The sequence below is a fragment of the Babylonia areolata genome, chromosome 23, assembly GCF_041734735.1.
Source record: "Babylonia areolata isolate BAREFJ2019XMU chromosome 23, ASM4173473v1, whole genome shotgun sequence".
Taxonomy (NCBI): Eukaryota; Metazoa; Mollusca; class Gastropoda; order Neogastropoda; family Buccinidae; genus Babylonia; species Babylonia areolata.
This window is the reverse complement of record NC_134898.1, coordinates 1,519,895-1,542,394: the sequence shown is the minus strand read 5'-3', so window position 1 is coordinate 1,542,394 and position 22,500 is coordinate 1,519,895. Positions and strand designations below refer to the sequence as shown.

The window sequence follows — 22,500 nt, the reverse complement described above, 5'->3', positions numbered from 1 at the left end:
TGTCAACCTGGTGCAAACACACTGGAACTGTCGGTATGCTCTGAGGTCCAGTCTGCACCACAGTCTCACGTGGTACAGTATATGACATCAAATGGTCGCTCTAGCTAGGGAGAGGGGTGTGTGTGCGGGGGTGGGGGGGGGGCCGTGACTCCATTCCTTTGCAAACACCATTTCATCACCTACTCCAGAAATCATCGTGTTACGTCTCCAAAAGTGCACCGGAACCTCATTGGCACGAGAGGCAGCGCGCATGAAAAGCAAAAAAACCAAATCAGTTCGACTTTGGCTGAGGAATGAAAGTGCACCCCACCCATTCCCTTCTCAGCAGACCAACCCATGCAACCGACCCGACCCCACTCCGGCACGTTGACCCAATCCTACGTGATACTCCTACCAATGCAACATTGACCTCGGGCCACATTCGTTACCAAAGTCATCCAAACACAGTTAAAAGGGCTGAGACGCAATACTGCGACCACAATAGTAGCACTACATCGTGATACGTAACCAAATAAACCCAAACCCCATTAAAGGTTTAAGGTACGTGTGGTCGGAAAATGGTGAAGACCTGCAGTTGATGTGTGGGCAAGGTCGGTGATGCGTTGAAAAAGTGAGACGAAAGGCTGTGTAGTTTGAGGGTCGTGGCGGGTCAGACAAGTGCAGGTGTTTGGGCACTTTGACAGGACATTGCAAAGTCAGACCAAAGGCAACCCACAGAGAGGACGACAGGGACAGTGATACGGACCCAAAGGAGACCCACAGACTCAGAGGACGAAAAGGTACACAGGGAGACCAAGTGAGAACAGATGGACAGATTTAAAAAACACATGACGTCAAGCCAAGTGGAAAGACAGAAAATTTAAGGTACAGTGCAAGAGAGACCAAAAGAAAACTCAGACGGCTTTACAGAGCAGTGCATGGTGACCAGAGGAGATGCGACTGGAGGAGGAGAGAGAAAATCAGAGACAACCTCAGAGACGGCATTGACAAGGACAGATGAGAGAGACAAAACGGGGGGTGGCAGCATTCCGTGAGAAAACAACACAGAACCGGGCAGAAAGGAATGTCGGTAGCTGAGGTCCAGACCAGACAGAGACTGGCGTTAACATAATGGTGCTCAGCAGGAGAGGTGTGGGAGAGAGGAGCCGAAAAACACCATTCACACACTCAGATATGGTACTCCGACAGAACATGATATGCTGCGAGAGAGCGGGAAAAAACAAGAGAAAAAAGCGTCTAGCGAGGAATGAAGCATCCCATTTAAGAACTGCCAGAGTGAACCAACCCCCGATACCACCCTGCGTCACTGCTGGAATGTCCAACACACAGGAGGCAGCGAATAGACAATAGAAAATCAAAAAACCAAACTACAACGTCAGAGATGGTTGGACAGAGGAGGGGATTGGGGGGGAGAGGAGAAGAGGACAGCGTAGAGTGGAGGGACTAGGGGAGGGATGGGAGGCAGAGAGAGAAAAACAGAGACAGCGTCAGAGAGAGAGAGAGATGGACAGAGGAGAGGAATGGAGAGAGAGAGAAAAAACAGAGACAGCGTCAGAGATGGATGGACAGAGGAGAGGAATGGAGAGAGAGAAAAACAGAGACAGCGTCAGAGATGGATGGAGAGAGGAGAGGAATGGAGAGAGAGAAAAGAAAAACAGAGACAGCGTCAGAGATGGATGGACAGAGGAGAGGAATGGGACTGAAGACTGAAGACTGAAGATGTTTTATTCATAAAGGCCATAGCCCCTTAGAAGGGGGATAAACATGAAAGTCGCGTACTAATACACAGAACGTTCAAGATGTTACGAAGGCACTTCGACGTTTAAACGCTTTACACAGATAAAGAGTGAATTGTTTAACAAGACTTTCGTTTGTAGATGACATTAACAAGACGAGTTTGAATAAACAAGGTTGTCTGAAATATTTTTCTGGAATTAATTGTTCTCTGATATCTCTCAATTCTGCACAGTCTAGCACAAAATGGACTTCATCTTCCTTTGACGTTTTGCATAACGGACAAATAGTATCAGAAATGTTAGACTGTCTGTAACGATATCGATGGACAAACAATTCAGAAACGCCAAATCGAAATTTGGTCATTAGATGCTTCAGATGCCTGTCAACATTCATAGACATATAAGTTGGAAAACTATGTTGGTTATTGATAAGTCGATAAATTTCAAATCTGTCACTGCCTTGGATATGTGAATTCCAGTTTTGCCATCTGCTGTCAATCATTCTTTCACGAAACACACGAATAAAAGCTTTAGTATCCCCAACCCCTTGGCTAAGCCACACAAAACCAAATCCATTTTCACATAGCTTCACCCTAATATTCGAAACCCAATTTTTCTTGCCTCTGCTATCCAGTTCTAATAACATTCTGTATGCTTTATGTGGTAGTCTATGAGTATCCATCTGTGTCAACTTTAACCAATAATGAATGCATTTAGTAGCAGACTGTAAAGATATCGGGTATCTGTTTGTTTCTCCATAGATAAAATCATTAGGTGTTTGTGGGGACACTCCAAGAAATTTTTTCAGAGCATACAAATGAACTTTATCACAGTGCATAGCAGCAGCGTCAAGACCCCATAATTCTGCACCATATTGTATCATAGGTTGAATTTGAGAATCAAATATTTTCAAGAACAGTTTCAGTGACTGGTTATTCAACAACCATAACTTCTTCATGACACCTATCAATACACTTTTAGCTCTGCTTGTCAGGTTTTTACAGGCAAAAGTAAAACTTAAACGTGTTGAAAAATACAAACCTAAATATTTATATACATTTACAACAGGCATTATCAATCCATTATATGTCCATCTTTCCCTTACGGAAAGATATCCACCCTTTCTAAACACTATTATATTGCTTTTATCCATATTAACATTTAGTTGAAGAGAAGCAGCGGCACGTTGCAGACTGCTTAGCTGATTTTGTAACCCTATTATTGTTTCCGACATTAATACAACATCATCTGCTAGGAGAAGAATAAAAATTTCCATAAAATCACCAGTAAATGTGGCACCGTGTCTTCCAGAATTGACAACTTCTACTGTTAACTCGTTTATGAATAGCGAAAATAAAACTGGGCTGCAAATATCTCCTTGTTTAACACCAGACGTACAGCTAATACATTCAGTCAAAGCAGCACCGCAACGCACCCTTGCCTTCACGCACTCATACATACTCATAATACATCTATACAGTTTTCCACGGATACCATTTTTAAACAAGATAGGCCAAAGAAAGCATCTATTAATGGAGTCAAACGCTTTTTCAAAATCAATAAAAGCCACGTACAATTTGCGATTTAAACAAAACTGTTTTTGTATGAAAGCCATCAACGTAAACATGTGGTCTATAGTAGAATAATTTCGCTTGAACCCAGCTTGAAATTCTCCTGTAATATTATTTTCCTCCACCCATTCCTGTAGTCTCCTGTTAATAATTGCGCTATATAATTTACTACACACATTGCATAAGGATATACCTCTATAATTATTAGGATTGTTTACGTCACCTTTCTTATACAATGGAAGAATAACTGACTCTGTCCAACATTCCGGATAAGAGGAATGGAGAGAGAGAGAACGCAAGAACGCAAGAACGCAAGAATTTTAATGTAAGGTCACCGACCTGTATACATTTTGGGTGCACGTGTTGCACACACAGCTTAACTAAAATAAAATAGGAAGAACGAAAACAATCCACATAATACACAGTGAGCTCACTGAGAACAAGTAAACTAAATGAAAAGCACAAGGCTGATATGTCTGTTTAGGGCTGAAAGTACTCTTCTCTCAGTCTTAATGCATAAAAAACAAACATTGCAACATCTCTGGTCACATTACAACTTTCGTTTTGCAGCAGAAATGATAATGACAGATTTCTAATATGTTGCATATGCTTGAGCAAATATTTCCTTCTAATATCATCATATAATGGACAAGCTGTTAGTACAATGTAGTTCGTTCTCTATTCTACCACCACATGGGCAGTTTTTCAAAACATCACAATAACGCTGATTTATTTTTAGTTCATTTATACCAAAACGGAACTTAATGAAGGCTGATCTAAATTTACTGATGGTAAGATCAGATAAGTATTTTTCAGGTTGTAATAAGGATTTGAATGACCTATATGTTTCATAACGATTACTTCCGTTGAGTTTGCTTGCCCAATCCTGTTTAAAGCCATCTATCATGCGTTGTTTGAATATTTTAAGAAAAACATTTACATCCCCAACCCCGCCATTTATCCAAACTTCTGAAAACCCATAAATGTCTAAGCAATGTTTCAGTCCATCTGCCCAGTTTCTTGAAGACATATCAGCATTGTATGTCATCTTATTTACGTTCATTAGGTACGCCTGTTTCGGGATTCTCGATAGAGACATTTGATTTAGCTTAAACCAGTATCGCAAAGTACTGATGCAACTATCAATGTATAATGGATATCGACCAAGATCACCATAGATCATTACATTTGGGGTTTTGGGACTGACACTCAAAAATCTTTTACAAGCAAACAAATGGACAGACTCAACTGCTTTGAAGCGCATTATTCCCCACATTTCAGATGCGTATAATAGCATAGGTTTTATCTGCGCATCAAAGAGTTTAAAAAACACGGTTCTGTCCATATTGCCAAGACTCCACATTGTTCTCATAATTTCAACCACCCTCCCTTTTGCCCTGCCAGCGAACTCTTCAAGTGCAGAAATGAAAGATAACTTGGTAGACAGCATAAAACCCAGATATTTATAATTGTTTACAACTTCAATTTCGTTGGAGAGAGAGAGAGAAAAACAGAGACAGCGTCAGAGATGGATGGACAGAGAGAGAGAGACAGAGTGACCAGTGAGAGTGAGCGCCAAAATGAGACTTGACAGAATGGTCAAGACGCTGATCTGCTAAAACACTTGTCTTTGAGGGTCTGGGTTCCATTCCCGCTCTCGCCAGTTTCTCCCAAGATGTACTGGGCAAATCAAACTGAGCGTCTGGTCATTCGGAGGAGACAATAAACCCAGGTCCCGTGCGCAGCACGCCCTTGGCGCACTGAAAAAGAACCCACGGCAACAAAAGGGTAGTGGTCCTCTGGCAACATTCTGTGGGAGAAATCCACACAAGTATATATATATATATATAATAGTGATAGTGCATTGTATTGTGTTGTATTGCTGATACAGGAGGGCCACAGAACTCTGAGGACGCAGAAACAGATACCAGCTGGATACAGTCACGTCACGTTGAGAGAAAAGGAGCGTGGGTACTGGATTTACTGGTAGAGACGGACATGGGCAGGACTCTCTCTCTCTCTTTGTGTGTGAAGAATCTGCTTTTGTGCATGCACTTATCTTACTTCCCCCCCCCTCCCCCGAGGGCCGGATGTAATAAAGCAATTGTGCTTATTCCCTTACCCTCGTGAAATAAAATATCTCTCTCTCTCTCTCTCTCCCTTACCCTCGTGAAATAAAATTTCGTTCTCTCTCTCTCTCTCTCTCTCTCTCCCTCTCTCCCTTACCCTCGTGAAATAAAATCTCTCTCTCTCTCTCTCTCTCTCTCTCTCTCTCTCTCTCTCTCTCTCTCTCCCTTACCCTCGTGAAATAAAATATATATATCTCTCTCTCTCTATCTGTGTCTCTCTCTCTCTCTCAATTATCCCAACCTGAATGCTGCGTGAAGCGGACCTTAATTAAGCCAACACTGACTAATCCTGTCAACGGCACGCGCCATTCCATCACTTGTTTGCAAACAAATACAATGTGATGTGCTGCTGATGAGAACCCTTTTGTTTCCACAATGAGCCCCACCCCCTAAAAAAAAAAGACAACAACCAAAAAACAAACCCACCCATACCCACAATCAACCCCAGGCAGACCCCCACCACCACCCCCAGAAAAAAGAAAGAAAAAAAAAGAAAAAAGCCAAAGAAAAGTGATCAGGTCGGGTAACGATGCACTCTGGGGGTCCCCCTTTTCCACGCTTTTTGACTCACTTGTGTAAACAAAGTGAGTCTATGTTTTAACCCGGTGTTCGGTTGTCTGTGTGTGTGTGTGTGTGTGTGTGTGTGTGTGTGTGTGTGTGTGTGTGTCCGTGTGTCTGTGTGTCCGTGGTGAACTTTAACATTGACATTTTCTCTGCAAATACTTTGTCAGTTGACACCAAACTTGGCATAAAAATAGGAAAAATTCAGTTCTTTCCAGTCATCTTGTTTAAAACAATATTGCACCTCTGGGATGGGCACAAAAAAAAAAAAAAAGAAGCCTAATTATATGCAAACTGCATTTACTGTTATATTTATATTTTTTTTGTATTCTCTAAACTTGGCACTTTGACCTCTTATTCTGACACAACAACTAGAGGAGTCATTATTATCATTTTTTGTTCAAACAGGAACTTCTTTTGCTAAACATGGAATTATTATTTATTTTGCAAACGTTTCGGTGCAGAAGGTAAAAAAGGGAAAGTACTCTGTAATTTAATGCTAGGGGACGTAATTTATCACAAGTGAGTCTTGAAGGCCTTGCCTCTCTTGTTTTTCTTTCTTCTTCTCTGACATCTCCATGTAGAGCCACGGAGACGCCGCAAAGAACACCTTTCGGGGTTAATCCCCCGTCAAATCTAGTACACTGCTGTGAACTGATACGGCGTGATCACGCGCATGCTCCATCCCTCGCTCGCTCCCCACCCCTCCCCCCCCTCTCTCCCTCCCCCACCCCCCACATACCGTTAGACAGAGGGACATGGAAAAGGTGTGGAGGGGGTAGAAGGTCTGGGTATTTGAGTTCGTTCAGTCTATAATTATCTCTTCGTAGCCCACGGTAAAGGCTTTCCAGACAAGCACCCTCCCCCCCCCCCTCTCTCTCTCTCAGTGTACAGAGATATAACTGTTTCACTGCTCTGTTTATACATTTTCATTTCAGTCGTGCCTCTTTCCTGAATTCTGTGTGGTGATTAATTTGACAGTCTTAATAACCCTTTTACTTCTTGATTTTTTTTTTTCTGTTCTTTTTTCAATATCTGCTGGTGTACTACAATATGATCTGTAATGTACTACAATACGATTCGATACCTAATTATGTTTATGTATGCATATGCATACATATCTGTATGTACATGTAGACATATGCATGCATGTGGGTATATGTGCAGCTATGTATATGCAATAAGGGTGTGTGTGTTTGGGGACGAGTGTGTGTTTGGGGACGAGTGTGTGCATATGTGGGTGGGTGGGTGGGTGGGTGGGTGTGAGTGTGTGACTGTGTTCCCTTCATTATATTTTTATGATGATGATGGTCCGTTGATTAGTATTATAATTATCATTAGTAGTAGTAGTAGTAGTAGTGGTGGTGGTGGTGGTGGTAGTGGTAGTAGTAGTTGTTGTAGTGGTAATGGTAGTAGTAGTATTTACCATTGTCTTATCGTTACTGTTTTTGTTGTCAAAAGGACAGATTGGAAGACCAGGCAATGCCTAAAATCTTTATCCTTGAGAATAAAGTTTTTGAATCTTGAATCTCTCTCTCTCTCTCTCAGGATGTGAGAGAGGATGAAGATCATTTTTTATTTCATTGTAAAGCTCCTGAAGACAGCAGAGCCAAGACACGACTCTTCCATGTTGCTGCTGAGGAAAGACACGACTTTACCATGTTGCTGCTGAGGAAAGACACGACTCTTCCATGTTGCTGCTGAGGAAAGACACGACTTTTCCATGTTGCTGCTGAGGAAAGACACGACTCTTCCATGTTGCTGCTGAGGAAAGACACGACTCTTCCATGTTGCTGCTGAGGAAAGACACGACTTTTCCATGTTGCTGAGGAATGACACGACTTTTCCATGTTGCTGCTGAGGAAAGACACGACTTTACCATGTTGCTGAGGAATGACACGACTTTTCCATGTTGCTGCTGAGGAAAGACACGACTTTACCATGTTGCTGCTGAGGAAAGACACGACTTTACCATGTTGCTGCTGAGGAAAGACACGACTTTTCCATGTTGCTGCTGCTGAGGAAAGACACGACTTTACCATGTTGCTGCTGAGGAAAGACACGACTTTTCCATGTTGCTCCTGAGGAAAGACACGACTTTTCCATGTTGCTGCTGAGGAAAGACACGACTTTACCATGTTGCTGAGGAAAGACACGACTCTTCCATGTTGCTCCTGAGGAAAGACACGACTTTTCCATGTTGCTGCTGAGGAAAGACACGACTCTTCCATGTTGCTGCTGAGGAAAGACACGACTCTTCCATGTTGCTGCTGAGGAAAGACACGACTTTTCCATGTTGCTGCTGAGGAAAGACACGACTCTTCCATGTTGCTGCTGAGGAAAGACACGACTTTTCCATGTTGCTGCTGAGGAAAGACACGACTTTTCCATGTTGCTGCTGAGGAAAGACACGACTCTTCCATGTTGCTGCTGAGGAAAGACACGACTTTTCCATGTTGCTGCTGAGGAAAGACACGACTCTTCCATGTTGCTGCTGAGGAAAGACACGACTTTTCCATGTTGCTGCTGAGGAAAGACACGACTTTTCCATGTTGCTGCTGAGGAAAGACACGACTTTTCCATGTTGCTGCTGAGGAAAGACACGACTTTTCCATGTTGCTGCTGAGGAAAGACACGACTCTTCCATGTTGCTGCTGAGGAAAGACACGACTTTTCCATGTTGCTGCTGAGGAAAGACACGACTCTTCCATGTTGCTGCTGAGGAAAGACACGACTTTTCCATGTTGCTGCTGAGGAAAGACACGACTTTTCCATGTTGCTGCTGAGGAAAGACACGACTTTTCCATGTTGCTGCTGAGGAAAGACACGACTCTTCCATGTTGCTGCTGAGGAAAGACACGACTTTTCCATGTTGCTGCTGAGGAAAGACATGACTTTTCCATGTTGCTGCTGAGGAAAGACACGACTTTTCCATGTTGCTGCTGAGGAAAGACACGACTTTTCCATGTTGCTGCTGAGGAAAGACACGACTTTTCCATGTTGCTGCTGAGGAAAGACACGACTCTTCCATGTTGCTGCTGAGGAAAGACACGACTTTTCCATGTTGCTGCTGAGGAAAGACACGACTTTTCCATGTTGCTGCTGAGGAAAGACACGACTCTTCCATGTTGCTGCTGAGGAAAGACACGACTTTTCCATGTTGCTGCTGAGGAAAGACACGACTTTTCCATGTTGCTGCTGAGGAAAGACACGACTTTTCCATGTTGCTGCTGAGGAAAGACACGACTTTTCCATGTTGCTGCTGAGGAAAGACACGACTCTTCCATGTTGCTGCTGAGGAAAGACACGACTCTTCCATGTTGCTGCTGAGGAAAGACACGACTTTTCCATGTTGCTGCTGAGGAAAGACACGACTTTTCCATGTTGCTGCTGAGGAAAGACACGACTCTTCCATGTTGCTGCTGAGGAAAGACACGACTTTTCCATGTTGCTGCTGAGGAAAGACACGACTTTTCCATGTTGCTGCTGAGGAAAGACACGACTTTTCCATGTTGCTGCTGAGGAAAGACACGACTCTTCCATGTTGCTGCTGAGGAAAGACACGACTTTTCCATGTTGCTGCTGAGGAAAGACATGACTTTTCCATGTTGCTGCTGAGGAAAGACACGACTTTTCCATGTTGCTGCTGAGGAAAGACACGACTTTTCCATGTTGCTGCTGAGGAAAGACACGACTCTTCCATGTTGCTGCTGTGGAAAGACACGACTCTTCCATGTTGCTGCTGAGGAAAGACACGACTTTTCCATGTTGCTGCTGAGGAAAGACACGACTTTACCATGTTGCTGCTGAGGAAAGACACGACTTTTCCATGTTGCTGCTGAGGAAAGACACGACTTTTCCATGTTGCTGCTGAGGAAAGACACGACTTTTCCATGTTGCTGCTGAGGAAAGACACGACTTTTCCATGTTGCTGCTGCTGAGGAAAGACACGACTTTTCCATGTTGCTGCTGAGGAAAGACACGACTTTTCCATGTTGCTGCTGCTGAGGAAAGACACGACTTTTCCATGCTGCTGCTGAGGAAAGACACGACTTTACCATGTTGCTGCTGCTGAGGAAAGACACGACTTTTCCATGTTGCTGCTGAGGAAAGACACGACTTTTCCATGTTGCTGCTGAGGAAAGACACGACTCTTCCATGTTGCTGCTGAGGAAAGACACGACTTTTCCATGTTGCTGCTGAGGAAAGACACGACTTTTCCATGTTGCTGCTGAGGAAAGACACGACTTTACCATGTTGCTGCTGAGGAAAGACACGACTTTACCATGTTGCTGCTGAGGAAAGACACGACTTTTCCATGTTGCTCCTGAGGAAAGACACGACTTTTCCATGTTGCTGCTGAGGAAAGACACGACTTTACCATGTTGCTGAGGAAAGACACGACTCTTCCATGTTGCTCCTGAGGAAAGACACGACTTTACCATGTTGCTGCTGCGGAAAGACACGACTTTTCCATGTTGCTGCTGAGGAAAGACATGACTTTACCATGTTGCTGCTGAGGAAAGACACGACTCTTCCATGTTGCTGCTGAGGAAAGACACGACTTTACCATGTTGCTGCTGAGGAAAGACACGACTTTTCCATGTTGCTGCTGAGGAAAGACACGACGTGCTTAGTCTGTTATCCACTGAAAATGATGAAATTATCATTTTGCTTGCCAAATTCATAGCAGAAGCTGTTTATATCAGGATAAGGAAAGCAGATACAATAACACGTAATCATCATGAGTTATGTGATTAGCCTGTTGCAGCTGTACACACGTGATGGTCACATTGTATGTTTATAGCCTGTTGTATGTTGTTTCTCTAGTATGGTGTGCGTACTGGATGGTCACATTGTATGTTGATAGTATGTTGTATGTTGTTTCTCTATTATGGTGTGCGTACTTGATGGTCACATTGTATGTTTATAGCCTGTTGTATGTTGTTTCTCTATTATGGTGTGCGTACTTGATGGTCACATTGTATGTTTATAGCCTGTTGTATGTTGTTTCTCTAGTATGGTGTGCGTACTGGATGGTCACATTGTATGTTTATAGCCTGTTGTATGTTGTTTCTCTATTATGGTGTGCGTACTTGATGGTCACATTGTATGTTTATAGCCTGTTGTATGTTGTTTCTCTATTATGGTGTGCGTACTTGATGGTCACATTGTATGTTTATAGCCTGTTGTATGTTGTTTCTCTAGTATGGTGTGCGTACTTGATGGTCACATTGTATGTTTATAGTCTGTTGTATGTTGTTTCTCTAGTATGGTGTGCGTACTTGATGGTCACATTGTATGTTGATAGTATGTTGTATGTTGTTTCTCTAGTATGGTGTGCGTACTGGATGGTCACATTGTATGTTGATAGTATGTTGTATGTTGTTTCTCTAGTATGGTGTGCGTACTGGATGGTCACATTGTATGTTTATAGCCTGTTGTATGTTGTTTCTCTAGTATGGTGTGCGTACTGGATGGTCACATTGTATGTTTATAGCCTGTTGTATGTTGTTTCTCTAGTATGGTGTGCGTACTGGATGGTCACATTGTATGTTTATAGCCTGTTGTATGTTGTTTCTCTATTATGGTGTGCGTACTTGATGGTCACATTGTATGTTTATAGCCTGTTGTATGTTGTTTCTCTATTATGGTGTGCGTACTTGATGGTCACATTGTATGTTGATAGTCTGTTGTATGTTGTTTCTCTATTATGGTGTGCGTACTTGTATCGGCACATACATAAGTGTACAATTAAGTAATTTGGTTTTTGAACTGAGTTATTGACATTATTTGCTTTATTTATTGTTGTTCGTTTTCTTTCATCCAATACAATGACGCTGCAACTTAGAACTGACCGTCTTGACAATGAAAAGCATCTGAAGCGTCACACGCACACACACACACACACACACACACACACACACTTTCACTGCACAACCCCTCCTCCTCACCCCCCTCGCCCATCCCCCCCCGACACCTCCCCCCCCCAAAAAAAAAACCCGCCCCCCCCACCCCCCCCAAAAGAGGATGATTCACTCTAAAATCAAATCCTCATATAATAATGTAATGGGTGAACAGTCACGGAAATAAGCACCCCAGTAATTTCTACACGCAAACATGTATAATATCAATTATACAGCTGCAGTTATGAACGTCAATAAGGTTCTTATTCTTCTGCGTGCGTGGGTTTTAACTCCCACGTTCACTCACGTACGGGAGGGATTTTACGACAACGACCATTTCTACCCCGCCTCGTAAGGAAAGCAGCCACACTCCGATTTGAGGAAAGCTGTGCATGGTGGCTGTGTGTATGTTCTTGCTCCCGTTACCGACCCAACGCCGAAACGGATCAGGGGATAGTTAACATGCGCAGTTGATCTTCTCCATGCGTATACAAAGGAAGAGGGTTCAAGTACTAGGCCAGTGACACCAAACACGGGGCCTCTGATAAAGGCTAACATGTCTGCACACATCTGCTGACCAAGGAGATCGAGAGAAGAACAAAATCTCCACCTTTAAAAAAAAAACAACCACAAAGTGGCGTGACCGGGAATGGAACCCAAGACATTTAGAGACCAAAGCTTTAACCACTGGGCTGTTGTTACGCCCCGTCACGCCTGCTGGCCTTTCTGGGGGTGATTTCCAAAGACCGCTTGCGACATACACATACCCGGCACCACGCTCTGTCAAACACAAATGGCTTCGTTCCTGACTGCCACGTATACCGCTCATGACACAGCAAGCAGTGTATCGATCGTGTGTGTGTGTGTGTGTGTGTGTGTGTGTGTGTGTGTGTGTGTGTGTGTGAGTGAGTGACGGAAACAGCGCGCTCTATTGCAGCGCAATGACACACACCATTCCACCCCGGGTGGTTTCCCAATCCAAGGCTGGTGGTTCTACTGGCTTGACCTGCCCGCCGCCGCTGGCGGCACTGCTAATGGTGGTGATTGCAACAGCGCTAATTTCCTCTTCTTTTTTTCTCTCTTTTTCGTGGACTGACTGACTGACTGACTGACTGACTGACTGACTGACTCTCTCTGTCCGTCTGCCTGTCACTGCTGTTATGTAATGGGTATCATAATAACGCTTCTTTCATGTCAATATATTCTTGATAACACGCTCACTGTGTGTGTGTGTGTGTGTGTGTGTGTGTGTGTGTGTGTGTGTGTGTGTGTGTGTGTGTGTGTGTGCTAATTGCTCTTTTTTCTGTGTATCTTATCATCACCATGCATATGACTTTATTTAGTATTGTGTAGTGTAGACCTTGTTCAGGGTGGAGACTGAATATAATTTTTTTTTCTTTTTTAGCACATCAGTGCTTATCAGTTATCTGTCATCCCCTGGGATAGCACCGGGCAAAACCGGACTCTCCCGTTTCCCCCTCCCCTCACTTTCAACCCATCTCCCCCCGGCCCCCTCCCCTCACACCCATCTCCCCCCGGCCCCCTCCCCCCCCTCCCCTCACTCTCACACCCATTCCCCCCGGCCCCCTCCCCCCCCTCCCCCTCCTCACACCCATCTCCCCCCGGCCCCCTTTCCCCCCCCCCTCCCCCTCTCACTCTCACACCCACCTCCCCCCGGCCCCCTTTCCCCCCTCCCCTCACTCTCACACCCACCTCCCCCCGGCCCCCTTTCCCCCCTCCCCTCACTCTCACACCCACCTCCCCCCGGCCCCCTTTCCCCCCTCCCCTCACTCTCACACCCATCTCCCCCCGGCCCCCTTCCCCCCCTCCCCTCACTCTCACACCCATCTCCCCCCGGCCCCCTTCCCCCCCCTCCCCTCACTCTCACACCCACCTCCCCCCAGCCCCCTTTCCCCCCCTCCCCTCACTCTCACACCCACCTCCCCCCAGCCCCCTTTCCCCCCCTCCCCTCACTCTCACACCCATCTCCCCCCAGCCCCCTTTCCCCCCCTCCCCTCACTCTCACACCCATCTCCCCCCAGCCCCCTTTCCCCCCCTCCCCTCACTCTCACACCCATCTCCCCCCAGCCCCCTTTCCCCCCCTCCCCTCACTCTCACACCCATCTCCCCCCAGCCCCCTTTCCCCCCCTCCCCTCACTCTCACACCCATCTCCCCCCAGCCCCCTTTCCCCCCCTCCCCTCACTCTCACACCCATCTCCCCCCAGCCCCCTTTCCCCCCTCCCCTCACTCTCACACCCATCTCCCCCCAGCCCCCTTTCCCCCCTCCCCTCACTCTCACACCCATCTCCCCCCAGCCCCCTTTCTCCCCCTCCCCTCACTCTCACACCCATCTCCCCCCTCCCCTCACTTTCAACCCATCTCCCCCCGGCCCCCTCCCCCCCTCCCCTCACTCTCACACCCATCTCCCCCCTCCCCTCACTTTCACACCCATCTCCCCCCTCCCCCCCCTCACTCTCACACCCATCTCCCCCCGGCCCCCTTCCCCCCTCCCCTCACTCTCACACCCATCTCCCCCCTCCCCTCACACCCACCTCCCCCCAGCCCCCTTCCCCCCTCCCCTCACTCTCACACCCATCTCCCCCCAGCCCCCTTTTCAACCAACGCCCAGCCAGTGGTGTTCAGTGTCACCCAGATGACAACAAAACTCATTGCTCTTTCACTTTTTACTTTTCTTGTTTGTTCTTCTTCCCTGCCCGCACCCCCTCTGCCACCCCCTCTGCCACCCCCTCTGCCACCCCCACCCCGACCCCTCCTCTGCCAATGACACGGTGTTGGGTATCACATCTACAAAATCGTTGCTCACTCTCTCTCTCTCTCTCTCTCTCTAACACACGTATTCATAGACACACACAACCAAGCACACACGTACAGGCACGAGAGCAAGCACACGTAGGACACAGACAGGAAAAAAAAAACACAACATACACATACACCACACACACACTAAAAAAAAAATTATAGATTAATGGTTATACATAGATGTCCAGGGTCAGGTTCAGATCATAACGAATTACAATCACTTTCTCTTAAAAAAAAAAATCACAACACTTATCCATGTTTTATCATTGTTAAAAACAATATAAAAACAAACAAAAAAACAACCCAACCAAAATAACTAAAACAAAAAAAAAAAAAAAACATATTCCAGTTCGAACATTACCTACAAGTATAAAATAGCTGAAAACAACACCAGAGTACTTAGAACTCTCTCTCTCTCTCTCTCTCTCTCTCTCTCTCTCTCAGTCCCCACCCCCACCCCCTCAATTCCCAACACACACTGAATACAACATCAAAGGGAATCATTCAAATCAAAAGTACAGCGGAGAGGAAAATGAAACAGGAAAAGACCAGCACGTCTTTCGGTTCCTGTCTGTCTATCTGTCTATCTGTCTGTGTCTGTCTGTCTGTCTGTCTCTTCACCTATCATTTTTTCGTGCGCTGCATGCATATAAAAGAAAAACAAAACAAAACAACAAAAAAAACCACTCGCTCCCCTACGCATCACATGCACAAGCATGCAGAAAGAAAGAACGGGGAAAGGCCAAAGAGAGATCTGAGGTGAAAGCAACGAAAGACAGCAGACTGGATAGGGAAACTAAGAGGGGGAGAAAAATCATTCGTCAAAAACAATCTGGCAAATTATGCAGGAATATAGAGTATAGCCTCCTCCATTCAACACAGGGGGAAAAATCATTCGTCAAAAACAATCTGGCAAATTATGCAGGAATATAGAGTATAGCCTCCTCCATTCAACACAGGGGGAAAAATCATTCGTCAAAAACAATCTGGCAAATTATGCAGGAATATAGAGTATAGCCTCCTCCATTCAACACAGGGGGAAAAATCATTCGTCAAAAACAATCTGGCAAATTATGCAGGTATATAGATAGAGTATAGCCTCCTCCATTCAACACAGGGGGAAAAATCATTCGTCAAAAACAATCTGGCAAATTATGCAGGTATATAGAGTATAGCCTCCTCCATTCAACACAGGGGGATAAATCATTCGTCAAAAACAACCTGGCAAATTATGCAGGTGTATAGCCTCCTCCATTCAACACAGGGGGAAAAATCATTCGTCAAAAACAATCTGGCAAATTATGCAGGAATATAGAGTATAGCTTCCTCCATTCAACACAGGGGGAAAAATCATTCGTCAAAAACAATCTGGCAAATTATGCAGGTGTATAGCCTCCTCCATTCAACACAGGGGGAAAAATCATTCGTCAAAAACAATCTGGCAAATTATGCAGGTATATAGATAGAGTATAGCCTCCTCCATTCAACACAGGGGGAAAAATCATTCGTCAAAAACAATCTGGCAAATTATGCAGGTATATAGAGTATAGCCTCCTCCATTCAACACAGGGGGGAAAAATCATTCGTCAAAAACAATCTGGCAAATTATGCAGGTATACAGAGTATAGCCTCCTCCATTCAACACAGGGGGATAAATCATTCGTCAAAAACAATCTGGCAAATTATGCCGGTATATAGAGTATAGCCTCCTCCATCCAACACATGCAAGCTCCAAACCTCCAACCAACTCAAGAAAGAGGGTGGAAAGAAAGAGGAAGAACAAAAAACCAAAACCAAAACCAAAGGGAAACAACTCCTCAAGCCTGGAGACGCCTTTGAAACACGGGCCATGCCACGCCTCCATCAACAGTCATCTTCAACAACAACAAACCAGGACAGAGGAGGGGTGGATGCAGAGAGGGTGGGGGGGGGGTGACAAGCAAAGAGGGGTGACGGATGGGGTACGAGGAAGAGTCTTACCCCACGTGGTAGGTCCTCTTTTCCACTTTGAAGCTGGGCTCCATCCTCACGGCACACCCACTGGACAGTGGTCAGCAGCTTGTGTGTGTGTGTGTGTGTGTGTGTGCCGCTCCCTTTGTCACTGTACACAGTTCCAAAGCCCAGTCCTGCCACGGGACAGCGGGTGAGTCAGCAGGACAAAGGACAACAATACGCCAGCTGTGTTGATGATCGGTTAGCGACTGGGTGGTGTCGGAAGGCAGCCAACAACACTCAGTCAGTCCTCTGCTTCCCTTCACTGTCACGACAGGGTGTGGGATACCCGCCTCCCACCCACACACAACCACACACCTCTCCGTCCTCCTCCTTGGCTCCCCCACACCCGCCCACACACCCACACGGACCCTCAGAGCCACTGAAGAGACTTGTGAGGGGAGGCGGAAGTGGCAGTGATGACGGTGCTGACGGTGCTCACAGGCTGAGGTCAGACCCTTCGTCGCTGCTGTGATGCTGGTGGTGGTGGTGCTGGTGGTGGCAGGGGAGGCAAGCCACGGGTGGCTCTGTCGGGTACATCCATCCAGCCATCATCATCATCATCATCATCGTCCACCCGAACGTACCCCCTGCCTAACCCAAAGACCCCTGCCGATCTGATCAACTACAGTAGTATGGTGACACACACACACAGAGGCCCAGACTTTGAGCTGGAGGCCCGTGGAGAACAGTTCACGCTGCGCGGGGCCCCGGTCACTCTTCACACAGTCAACAGGACACGGTGAAGGTGACGGTCACTGGCCTGCTGCCCTCCTCCAGGCTCCGTCCTCCTCCATCCCCTCCCTCCTTCCTTCCTTCCCTGTCCAACAGATGATGCCTGCAGCCCTGTCTGCCTGCCTGTCTGTCTGAAGCGCCCTGAGTCGTGCAGCCAGAGACAAGACAAGAAAACATACATCAGGTGGCTGGTGCTGGCTGGGGCAGGTCAGACAGTCCAACACGTGGATCAGAGAGAGAGAGAGAGGGGGGGGGGGGGGGGCGTGGGGGGGAGGGAGGGAGAGAGGAGAAAGAGAAGCTACGGAGTGTAGAGGACAGAGAGTGGAGGGGGAGAAGAGACAGACAGAGAGACAGAGAGAGAGAGGGGGGAGGGGCGTGGGGGGAGGGAGGGAGAGAGGAGAAAGAGAAGCTACGGAGTGTAGAGGACAGAGAGTGGAGGGGGAGAAGAGACAGACAGAGAGACAGAGAGAGAGAGAGAGAGAGGGGGGGGGGGGGGCGTGGGGGGAGGGAGGGAGAGAGGAGAAAGAGAAGCTACGGAGTGTAGAGGACAGAGAGTGGAGGGGGAGAAGAGACAGACAGAGAGACAGAGAGAGAGAGAGAGGGGGGGGGGGCGTGGGGGGAGGGAGGGAGAGAGGAGAAAGAGAAGCTACGGAGTGTAGAGGACAGAGAGTGGAGGGGGAGAAGAGACAGACACAGAGAGAGAGAGGGGGGGGGGGCGTGGGGGGAGGGAGGGAGAGAGGAGAAAGAGAAGCTACGGAGTGTAGAGGACAGAGAGTGGAGGGGGAGAAGAGACAGACAGAGAGACAGAGAGAGAGAGAGAGGGGGGGGGGGCGTGGGGGGGAGGGAGGGAGAAAGGAGAAAGAGAAGCTACGGAGTGTAGAGGACAGAGAGTGGAGGGGGAGAAGAGACAGACAGAGAGACAGAGAGAGAGAGAGAGAGAGAGAGAGAGAGAGGGGGGGGCGTGGGGGGGAGGGAGGGAGAGAGGAGAAAGAGAAGCTACGGAGTGTAGAGGACAGAGAGTGGAGGGGGAGAAGAGACAGACAGAGAGACAGAGAGAGAGAGAGAGAGAGGGGGGGGGCGTGGGGGGAGGGAGGGAGAGAGGAGAAAGAGAAGCTACGGAGTGTAGAGGACAGAGAGTGGAGGGGGAGAAGAGACAGACAGAGAGACAGAGAAGGGCAGAGACAGAGAGTGAGAGACAGACGGAAAGGAGCACAGACAGAGAGAGACATGCAGACAGAACGAGAGGACACAGGCAAGAGGCAGCTGTCAACAGCTATACAACAGCCACTACACGTCAGACAGTCAGGCATGCGGGCAGACAGACAGGTAGTCAGGCAGAGAGACAGGCGGACAGGCAGTCAGGTGGACAGACAGGCAGACAGGCGGACAGGCAGGCAGGTAGTCAGGTGGACAGGCAGGCAGACAGAGGATATTATCAGCGAAGTGGCAAGCCACATGTCGATAGTGTCACACAGTGGAACATGAAGCGGTCGGCCTCCCTCCCTCCCTCCTTCCCTGCCACTCTTCCTTCCCTGCCTCCCTCCTTCCTTCCCTGCCACTTTCCTTCCTTCCCTGCCTCCCTCCTTCCTTCCCTGCCTCCCTCCCTCCTTCCCTGCCACTTTCCTTCCTTCCCTCCCTGCCTCCCTCCTTCCTTCCCTGCCTCCCTCCCTCCTTCCCTGCCTCCCTCCCTCCTTCCCTGCCACTCTCCTTCCTTCCCTGACACCCTCCTTCCTTCCCTGCCACTTTCCTTCCTTCCCTGCCTCCCTCCTTCCTTCCCTGCCTCCCTCCCTCCTTCCCTGCCACTTTCCTTCCTTCCCTGCCTCCCTCCCTCCTTCCTTCCCTCCCTCCTTCCCTGCCACTTTCCTTCCTTCCCTGCCACTTTCCTTCCTTCCCTGCCACTTTCCTTCCTTCCCTGCCACTTTCCTTCCTCCTTCCTTCCCTGCCTCCCTCCTCCCTTCCCTGCCTCCCTCCTCCTTTCCCTGCCTCCCTCCTTCCTTCCCTCCCTCCTTCCTTCCTTCCCTGCCTCCCTCCTTCCTTCCCTGACACCCTCCTTCCTTCCCTGACACCCTCCTTCCTTCCCTGCCTCCCTCCTTCCTTCCCTGCCTCCCTCCTTCCTTCCCTGACATCCTCCTTCCTTCCCTGCCTCCCTCCTTCCTTCCCTGCCTTCCCTCCTCCTTTCCCTGCCTTCCCTCCTCCTTTCCCTGCCTTCCCTCCTCCTTTCCCTGACACCCTCCCTCCTTCTCTGCCTTCCTCCTTCCTTCCCTGCCTCCCTCCTTCCTTCCCTGCCTCCCTCCTTCCTTCCCTCCTCCTTTCCCTGCCTCCCTCCTTCCTTCCCTGCCTCCCTCCCTCCTTCCTTCCCTGCCTCCCTCCCTCCTTCCTTCCCTGACACCCTCCTTCCTTCCCTGACACCCTCCTTCCTTCCCTGCCTTCCCTCCTTCCTTCCCTGCCTTCCTCCTTCCTTCCCTGCCTCCCTCCTTCCTTCCCTGCCTCCCTCCTTCCTTCCCTGCCTTCCCTCCTCCTTTCCCTGCCTTCCCTCCTTCCTTCCCTGACACCCTCCCTCCTTCCCTGCCACCCTCCCTCCTTCCCTGCCACCCTCCCTCCTTCCCTGCCACCCTCCCTCCTTCCCTGCCACCCTCCCTCCTTCCCTGCCACCCTCCCTCCTTCTCTGCCTTCCTCCTTCCTTCCCTGCCTCCCTCCTTCCTTCCCTGACACCCTCCTTCCTTCCCTGCCTCCCTCCTTCCTTCCCTGACACCCTCCTTCCTTCCCTCCTCCTTTCCCTGCCTCCCTCCTTCCTTCCCTGCCTCCCTCCCTCCTTCCTTCCCTGCCTCCCTCCCTCCTTCCTTCCCTGCCTCCCTCCCTCCTTCCTTCCCTGCCTCCCTCCCTCCTTCCTTCCCTGCCTCCCTCCCTCCTTCCTTCCCTGCCTCCCTCCTTCCTTCCCTGCCTCCCTCCCTCCTTCCTTCCCTGACACCCTCCTTCTTTCCCTCCTCCTTTCCCTGCCTCCCTCCTTCCTTCCCTGCCTCCCTCCTTCCTTCCCTGACACCCTCCTTCCTTCCCTCCTTCCTTCCCTGCCTCCCTCCTTCCTTCCCTGCCTCCCTCCTTCCTTCCCTGACACCCTCCTTCCTTCCCTGACACCCTCCTTCCTTCCCTGACACCCTCCTTCCTTCCCTCCTCCTTTCCCTGCCTCCCTCCTTCCTTCCCTGACACCCTCCTTCCTTCCCTCCTCCTTTCCCTGCCTCCCTCCTTCCTTCCCTGCCTCCCTCCTTCCTTCCCTCCTCCTTTCCCTGCCTCCCTCCTTCCTTCCCTGCCTCCCTCCTTCCTTCCCTGCCTTCCTCCTTCCTTACCTGCCTTCCTTCCCTGCCTCCCTCCTTCCTTCCCTGCCTTCCTTCCCTGCCTCCCTCCTTCCTTCCCTGCCTTCCTTCCCTGCCTTCCTCCTTCCTTACCTGCCTTCCTCCTTCCTTACCTGCCTTCCTTCCTGCCCCTTCCTCCCTGCCTCTCCTTCTTCCTGCCCCTCCTTCCTTCCCTGCCACTCTCCTTCCTTCCCTCCTCCTTTCCCTGCCTTCCTTCCTGCCTCCCTCCTTCCTTCCCTGCCTCCTTCCTTCCCTGCCTCCCTCCTTCCTTACCTGCCTGCCTTCCTTCCTGCTGCAACGCATCACACTGGCTGGCCGCAAAGCTCGCAAGCATGCACGTGAAACACGCCGCACAGTGTGTGTGTGTGTGTGTGTGTGTGTGTGTGTGTGTGAGTGTGAGTGTGTGTGTGTGTGTGTGTGTGTGTGTGTGTGTGTGACAGTCCACTTCTCGCACTGCTCTACCTGTCTACCAAATCTGACATGAATGGGTTAAAAATCTGCAATAAAATAAAATACTAACTGGCAAGAGATAAAATGGCGCATTATTTGCGATTGGCCCCTTGGGGCTGAAGCAGCGTTAAAAGCCTTGTGGTCAATGAATATGTCTTCCTGTGGCAGTCCACGTCTGGCACTGCCTACTGTCTCTAACTCCCTCGGCGCTAGCTGCGGAAGGGAGCATGTCAATGTCCCCCCAGGCCTAAGTTCCCCAGGTCTATGTTCCCCAGGTCTATGTCCCCCAGGTCTATGTTCCACCGGTCTATGTTCCCCCAGGTCTATGTCCCCCAGGTCTATGTCCCCCAGGCCTAAGTTCCCCAGGTCTATGTCCCCCCAGGTCTATGTTCCCCCAGGCCTAAGTTCCCCAGGTCTATGTTCCCCAGGTTTATGTTCCCCAGGTCTATGTTCCTCCAGGTCTATGTCCCCCAGGTCTATGTTCCCCTAGGTCTATGTCCCGCAGGTCTATGTTCCCCCAGGTCTATGTTCCCCCAGGTCTATGTCCCCCAGGTCTATGTTCCCCTAGGTCTATGTCCCGCAGGTCTATGTTCCCCCAGGCCTAAGTTCCCCAGGCCTAAGTTCCTCCAGGTCTATGTCCCCCAGGTCTATGTTCCCCTAGGTCTATGTCCCCCAGGTCTATGTTCCCCCAGGCCTAAGTTCCCCAGGTCTATGTCCCCCAGGTCTATGTTCCCCAGGTCTATGTTCCCCCAAGACTAAGTTCCCCAGGTCTATGTCCTGGGGGAACTTAAACCTGGCTGGAAAAAAAAAATGGGGGAAACACAGACCTGGGAGAACACTGAGCTGACTCCGTGTGGAAACGGTAACAACTGTCTGAACACAATGTCATGTGTGTTTCATAGTTCTGTACTTAATGTTCCTCACATGAAAATATGTCACAAGTTCATGTGACCCCACAAAGTTACCTGAAATAGACATGTCCTGTCTTGTCTTGTCTCTGGCCTACCCGCGAAAACAGATAATCGAACCCACCACCTTTCTTTGTGAAAACACCACCCTCCTCCCCTCAACCCCACCACAACATCTCTCCATGACCTACGCTCTTCTCCATCTGAAGAACAGAGGGGTTCTGACAGTGTTTCAAGCAGATTCTTCTTCTTAGTAGTATTATTATTATTATCATTATTATTATCATCATTATCATTATCATGAGAACACAGAGCTTTTGGATCGGGACGTCAGTCAGCAGTCC

General features: G+C 48.6%; 1 protein-coding gene across 5 annotated transcripts in view; it reads right to left on the bottom strand.

Moving 5' to 3' along the window:
• The window catches only part of LOC143297871 (tubby-related protein 3-like), a 144,285-nt gene that overhangs the window by 69,422 nt on the left and 52,363 nt on the right, over positions 1-22,500 (bottom strand). For 3 of the 5 annotated variants that reach the window (XM_076610399.1, XM_076610398.1, XM_076610401.1), the window contains exon 3: positions 16,705-17,592. The exons of the other annotated variants lie outside the window; for them this stretch is intronic. In XM_076610399.1, the coding sequence (XP_076466514.1) occupies positions 16,705-16,748 (44 nt within the window). In that variant the 5' untranslated portion in view covers positions 16,749-17,592. The remainder of the gene's footprint in view (positions 1-16,704; positions 17,593-22,500) is intronic. 5 annotated transcript variants of the gene reach the window in all.